The 7,481-nt window shown below is 52.3% G+C and overlaps 1 protein-coding gene across 1 annotated transcript; it reads right to left on the reverse strand.

The window, feature by feature from the left end:
• On the reverse strand, nucleotides 1-6,588 carry SLC46A1 (solute carrier family 46 member 1). The gene is made up of 5 exons (XM_006095519.3): nucleotides 6,344-6,588; nucleotides 5,090-5,942; nucleotides 2,658-2,741; nucleotides 970-1,126; nucleotides 1-432 (listed from the first exon to the last, which is right to left on the reverse strand). The coding sequence occupies exons 1-5, from the start codon at nucleotides 6,584-6,586 to the stop codon at nucleotides 375-377; spliced, it is 1,395 nt and encodes a 464-aa protein (XP_006095581.1). The 5' UTR covers nucleotides 6,587-6,588; the 3' UTR covers nucleotides 1-374.
• Between the last annotated feature and the right edge of the window lie 893 nt (nucleotides 6,589-7,481).

Genomic DNA, 7,481 nt, shown 5'->3' on the forward strand with positions numbered 1-7,481 from the left:
GGAAGCAGAGATGCCAGCCCTCGTGCTTCAACTGGTCCCTGAGGCATCACCTCCATCAGGACCTCCTCTCTCCCCTGGAGGGTTTTATGTAATTGCATAGAGGATGAACAGAGACCCCTGTTCCAAATGTCCCCCCCGCCACTGCCTGCCCTGGAGTCAGACTGTCTGGGTTACAATTCCAGATCCTCGAGTCATAGGCTGGCAAGCTTTGGATGAGGTGGGGGCCCTGGTGTAGCTTGACCACCTTATCCAGGGTGAACACTGCCTTTGAGGGGAGCTGCTGCTGCTGCTGTGGGTGGGGTCCCAGGGGCATACTTCCAGCTGGTGAGTGCTCACTTCACCCCTCTTGCCCTCTGTTCTCACGTCTGGGCAGATCAGGGGCTCTGGGGAAACTGCTGGAATTCAGAGCGAGGCTCAGTCTTTCCAAGAATCCTGCGAGAGACCAGAGAGAGGGTTCAGATTTGACATATGGGGGAACCCTCTTCAACTCCTGAAGAAGCGACACGGGCTTTGCTGGGTGGGCCGGTACGGGTATCCCCCTCCCAACATAGAGGTGAAAGGCAACATCCTGAGAAGAGGGTTCTGGAAAGGGAGTCGGAAGGCTATGGGGGCAGAAGTCAGTGGGCAGGCCAGCCTGTGGCCCAGCCACAACCAGCCAAGGAGGCTCTCCGGCTTCCCTTTGGCAGATTTGTCGCCATAGTTCCATCCGTAAAATGCGGATGGAGCGGGACGAAGGGGAGAGACCAACCTTGCCAAGAAGCAAGGTTCCCCTACTGCCCCCCTGTCCTGCCCTAGGGAAGTGGCTCCAGAGGATTAGGCAGCCATCTGCAGGGGGAGAGTCAGAGAGTCAGGCTGGGCCTGAAACACCCACAGGAAGGGGTCCAGGCGGCCATTTCTGGTCGGCAGGAGGAGGAAGAGGGAACCTTTGGGATAAAGAGCACATGAGCCGGGGACAGAGTCCTAAGTTACCCAATCAGAATGGCAGGGATGAAGAGGAGGCCAGCTCCCAGGAGGAAGGGAAACCCCTTCATGAAGTTCAGGGTGGCTGGGTAGAGCGAGTTGAAGATGCTGGAGGCCATCAGCATGGCCAGGCCATTCACACAGGCCACAGCAGAAAAGAGAGCACCTGTGAAGAAAGAAATATCACACTGTGGAGTCTGGAAGACGTAGGTTCAAATCCTGGCACCACTGCCTCGCAGCTGTGCGAACTGGGGCACGTCACTGAATCTCTCGGAGTCTCACCCTCCTCACCTGTAAAGCCTACGTCACGTGTTGTGATAAGGTTTCAGTGAGGCCATTCATGGAAAGCACCTGGCACACAGGTGGCTGTTGTTAAATCCACGCAGCCAAAGTACATGTGATTATCTTCGAGCAAAAGCCTGAGGAAAATGGTTGTTGGTTTAACCCCTTCAGAATCATATCCTGCTTGAGGTTCCTCGTGGGGCTAATTCCCAGTCCCAACACTTATTAGCTGTGTGGCCACTGAACAAGTGCTTAACCTTCTGGGTTCTTGCACCCTTTTTGTTACATAAGGATTCTACCTACTTCATAGATTGGTGGCAACATTGAATTCCCATGTAAAGCTCCTATCACAGGGCCTGGCCCCTGGAGGGAGCCAGTTAGTAAGGGCTGTTCTTTTTTCTTGTTCCCCCAGCACCTCCGGGCAGAGTCAACGTGCTGGATAAAAAGCTTATTGAGTGAATGAGGGAAAGCACCTGGTCGGCTCCAGGTCCTCCTTCCAGGGCAGATGGGGAGAAGTGGATGAGCCAGATGTTTCTAGATTGGGGTCTGAAGACCCAGAGGCCAGAGAAAAGCTCTGCTTTATAGTTATGCCAGCAGAACCCAAATTTTGTGAAATGAGCAATAATCCAATGGAAGTTGAGATTAAACTGTCAGACCATCAGAGCTGGAAGGGCCTGTAGATATCATCAAGAACAAACCACTCATGCCCTGGCCAGTGTGCTCAGTTGGCTGAGCATCATCCCGTGCACAGGTCAGGGCACATGCCCAGGTTGCAGGCTTGGTCCCCAGTAGGACGCGTGTAGGAGGCAGCCTGATCAGATTCTCTCATCATTGTTTCTCTCTCTCCCTCTCCCTTCCTCTCTAAAATCAATAAAAACATTTAAAAAAAAAACCACACACAACACTCTTATATAAATGAGGAAACAGTCCCAGAGAGGGAAAAGGGACCTGCCTAAGATCACACAGCCAGTGGGTAACAGAGCCAGGACTAAAACCCAGATCCCAAGACCTGCTGCTCTTAAAAACAGACCTGGGTTTGCATCCTAGCGCCACCACTTACTGAGTGACCTTGAGTAAGTCAATTTAATCCTCTGGGCCTCGGCTTCCTCATCTTAGGGACAATGAAACCTACACCACAAAGTTGCTCACGCCCTCTGAGCTTGTACGCTCTGACCCCAGTGAAGCAGGGCACGCTGGCATCACCGCATCCATTTTACAGATGGAAAAGCTGAGGTCTGGAGAGGGCAAATCCTCTGTTTGGGTTACCCAAAGACCAAAATGGTGCTCTGCTGACTGCAAATTCCAACTCTGTGGTCTGAAAACCCCAGGCACTGTGGTCCTCTGCCTGCCCTGGGCAATTTGTTCCGAGAACATTGGGCACAAGGAACCGGATGCTGGTTGACCATGACACTTACCCTGCTCTGACGTGCTCACCAGCTTGGAGAGCTTGGCCCGGACAATGGGTGTAATGACTAAAGACAGGAAGAGGAGCCCGTACCCTGTGGAGAAACAAACACCAGGAAGATGGGGTTAGGGAGGGGGGTGCCCAAGCAAGATGTAAGCAGAGCTCCTAGACCCCCCCAGATGGGACTCAGGTTAGACACAGGAAGAACTTCCTTGATAGAGAAGGACACAATGACTAAGGAGGGATGGAGACTCCCCTTCTCAAGCTTTGGCCTACCTGCTACCTCTTTTATGAATAAACGCTGATTCCCACCCAACGGCGTTTTTGTCAGAACACCTCTTGTGGTCCCATCGGGTAACACCCACATAGTAGGGAGATGGCAGAGCACATAAAACAAGCCCGGACTTTGGAGGCAGTCCTGAGTTCAAAACCTGATGCCATCACTGTGTGGGCTTGGGCCTGACTCCCATCTGTAAAAGGATAACAAGGCCTTCCCCACAGGATGATTCTGGAGTGTTAGGAGGCTGAAAAATGGCCCCAGATATGAGGTCCTAATCCCTGGAATCTATAAACGTTGCCTTATTTAGAAAACGAGATAAAGTTAACAATCTTGAGATGAGGAGATGATCCTGGATGATGACAACCTGATAAGTTGGGCCCTAAATAATTTGACACGGACAGAACAGAGAAGGCACACAAATGAGGAGGCAATGTAATCACAGAGGCAGAGATCACAGTGATGCAGCCAGGAGCCAAGGAATGCTGGCAGCCCCCAGCAGTCAGAAGGGATGAGGGACGGATTCCCTCCTAGAACCTATGAAAGGAATGTGGCTCTCCTGACTCTGATTTTGGTCCAGTGATATGGATTCTTGACTTCTTGCCTCCAGAACTGTGAGAGAATAGATTTGTGTTTTAAGCCACCAAACTTGTGGTAATTTGTTACAGCAGCCCTAGAAAATGGATACATCAGAAAACATCCATGAAGAGCATGGCGTAGGAAGCACATAGTGAGTGGAAGTCCCTTTTCACTTTGCGTTTTGTTACTCACAGGCGTACGCTATTCCCTTTACAACCATTTCTTTCCCTTGTGTGACTATTGCCTCCTCAGTAAAACTGCAAGCCCCTAGAGCAGCAATTTTCAACCACAAGAATTTTTAAAACATGCAATACCTGACTATGTAGTCAGGGGCATGACCTATTTTCCCTTAGACTGTCAAATAAAAAAATGACAACAGCCATCCAGTAGGAATGAATCAAAATTATACCTTTTTTTTTGTCAGATCGGCAAAAAATAGAATACATTTTTTGGTGTGCCGCAGAATTTTAGTAATTAGTTTATGTGTGCCATGAGATGAAAAGGGTTGAAAATGGCTGCCCGATTGGACAGTAGATCCTTCAAAGTGGGCATATGATGAGGCACCACAGGGCCCCTTCGGGTGTCAGGCTCCCAAATCCCACTCTGCTGAGGCTCCCCAGAGCAATGACAGCGTCTTCATCATCTCTGAGCCCAGCACCGAGTCGATGGGAGATGCTGTGGGCAGGAGAGAAAGGTACCTGGTCCCCTTCAGCCTCACTGTCCAGGCAAGCAGCCAAGTTAATACATCTGTGATTACTGAATGGCTCACTTTGTACACTACATAGTTTAGACTCTAAACTTTAGAGCTTTATCAAAATAAATCTGTCCCTTTAAGAAAGTTAACTTCCTCATTCCCAGCTGCCCCTCTCCCACCAACATAAGAACTAACGCAAGCAAGAACTTGATAACTGTGGTATGAAAGGCTGGCTCTTTTAAAAACACCCAAAGAAGCTGACTAAGGATATTTGAGGTAGGTCCCGTGATTATCAGAGAAGTGAGTATTAAGACAGTAATAGCATGGACTTTGTCTAAGAATATCATGAATATTGGCTATGGGAGGCCAAGGAATGAAGCAATTAGTGCATGAGCCATACTTTTGTCGGTTGCTCTGTCTTACTAACAATATTTATGATTGATAATGTGGACTAATTACTTTGGCTAATGAAGTTCAATATTTTACGTATAACAAAGATGCCAGCCCAGTTGGCTTGGCTCAGTGGTTGAGCGACGACCGATGAACCAGGAGGTCACAGTTCGATTCCCAGTCAGGGCATATGCCCAAGTTGTGGGCTTGATCCCCAGTGCGGGGGGTGTAGGAGGCAGCTGATCAACGATTCTCTCTCATCATTGATGTTTCTCTCTCTCTTTCTATCTCTCCCTTTCTCTCTCTCCCTTCCTCTCTGAAATCAATAAAAATAAATATTTTTTTAAAAGATGCCATTTTTATGAGGTTTCTTAGTTGTCTGTCTTCCAGTGCAAGCTGGGAACATAACGATGTTTCCAAAGGCATAAACCAGCAAGTGGCTGTTCCCCAATCTTCACCCATCACCTCTGGGATAAACTGTCCCTGAGCCCCCACACATTACCTGTGAACATCAGGGGTGTGCTGGTAGCGAACGCAAAGACCACCATCCCCAGGATGTTAAAGGCCAAGCCAATCTCAGCCACCCAGGTGTCCGTCAGGCAGAATCGCATCAGCCACAGGCCCAGCAGGCTGGTGAAATACGGGAGGTGTCTAGCTGCAGAACCGTAGCCAATCAGCTTGGAGTCCCAGCAGAGGGGTCTGCTCAGCTCATAGATGGTCAGGATGTCCTGGGCCCCAAAGTGCACAGTGATCACCACAAAGATGACCAGTGAGTACAGGGCCAAGTGCTTCCTGGACTTGTCCGGGGCCGGAGCCGTGTAGAGCTGGACAATGGATCGGTGGTGACGGAACGTGAAGAGCCGGGCAGGTGTTGGCTCCATCACAGTCTCGCCAAAGCAGAAAGCAGCATAGAAAGTCATGAATATCAGCAAGGCCAAGGCCAGCCAGAAGGGGTTGGCATAACCCTGGGCCTGGAGCCAGTGGCCCCCAATGAGGCTCGCCACCATCCCTGCCACCCCGATGCATGCTTCCAGCAGGGCCATTCGGATGGTTCGATTGCGGTGAGAGCTGACATCTGCCACGGAGGCAAAGCCAGCAGCCAGGAGGCCACTGAAGTCGCCGAGGAAGGCACAAAGGATGCGGCCCAGCACGAAGTAGCCGACGTGTAGCTGCAGCTGCACCACAAGGATGGATACCAGCGCCTGGAGCAGCAGGCCCAGCGAGGCCAGCACCAGCAGGGGACGACGGCCCACACAGTCACTCCAAGCACCCAGCAAGGTGGACGAGAAGAGCCCCACCAGGAAGCCGCCCACGTTCATGTAGAGGGTCCAGTGAGAGGTGAGGGTCTCCACTTCCTGTGGGGGCACGAGTCTCACCAGGGCGTTCTTCCTCACTCTGAGCTCCCTCCACCCCCACTTCCCGCGAAACTACCACCATCCTGGGAGAGACGGGGATGCGGACTTTCTTTGGAGCCCTAAACTCCAGAGAATTTCAGTGCAGCTCTCAAAAATTGGCACTAGAAGGAGGGTTATAGAAAACGGGCCTAGGTCCTTTCCCCTTCTTTTTTTTTACCCTCTTTTGTTAACTCTTAAGGCCAGAGGAACTTTACGCATCCTTCATACTGCAGTAATCGGGCAGGCCCACCACCCAAAATCCATGACCGCCTGGGAGGCCCCACCTTCCCGCCCGCCCCGCCCCCTCGTCTGTCCCCTCGCGCTAGCTCAGGGCCCGCTCGGTGCCACCTCCCCGCTTCTACCTGCATGATGGGGTTCGCGCTGTGGTTGCTGCAGCCGCCTCTGTCGTGGGTGCCATTGTAGCCGAGGTCGGCACTGAAGCGGTGCCACAGGTACTGCGTGGTGAGCGGGCCCTGCAGGACCAAGGAGAAGTTGGCAAGGAAGAGGATCGGCCCCACGGGGCCGCGGAACAGCACCTTCGCCGCGGGGTGGCTGCGGGGTGCGCCCGCGGAGCTCGCGGGCCGCTGCCGCTCGGAGCGCTCCATGCGCGTGCAGCTCCTGCCGAGCCTTCTGCGCCTGCGCCGCCGGCGCCCCCAGCTCAAAGTCTGACCCGGCTGGCCCCGCCCTGTCTGGGCTGACGAGGGCGGGCTCCCAGCTCCCAGGACAGACAACTAATGAACCTCACCTGCAAACTGTACAAGGATACTGCCCTGCAGCCCTCCTCTCCAGTCCCAGGTGAACAATAAGGAAAACATCAGCTTTTAACATTTATTGATCGTTCACTGGGTGCCGGGCACTGTACTAAACTGTGTGCTTTCACCTCCCAATAACCATATAGACTAGCCACTATTAAAGACCCCCCATCTGCAGAAGAGGGAACGGGGACGTGGGGCCCTCGAGGCCCAAGTGATGAAACACAGGACTTCTGCTGCCCATGCAGATGTTCTGCGCTGTAACTCCGAGTGGGTTAGGGTGCAGCCTGGAGCTTTATTTACTGACTCCGTTCTGTTGCATAGGCTGTGCTACTATCTTGGACAAACCCGGACCTCCCTGTGCCCCAGTTTCTTCACCTTTAAAATGGTGAGGAGCCTGCCTCCAAGCGTTGCTGTGGAAGAACGGTGTCTGGTACATTGTAGGTGCTATTATTGTTACGAGTAGGCTGTCACTTGCTCCACTCCTGCCCTAGGATCTTTTCCTGGGAAATGAGTCTTGTTTGGGGGCCAGAAGCTGGCTCTGAGGCGTCGTTGGAGAGATGGCGGAGGAGGAGGAGATGGGGGAGGGCCTTGGAGGCTATGGGGTGTGGCTCTTATTTGCTAGGAATTGGGCCGGAAGGCCTGTTTTATGGCCTGTAAAAGAGAACAGCATTCTCTGCCTTCCTCCCTTCTTCACTCATTCAGTGCATTTATTGAGTACCCTGTGTGGGTCAGGGACCACGCTGGG

This window comes from Myotis lucifugus, unplaced genomic scaffold (assembly GCF_000147115.1).
Source record: "Myotis lucifugus unplaced genomic scaffold, Myoluc2.0 scaffold_157, whole genome shotgun sequence".
Lineage (NCBI taxonomy): Eukaryota > Metazoa > Chordata > Mammalia > Chiroptera > Vespertilionidae > Myotis > Myotis lucifugus.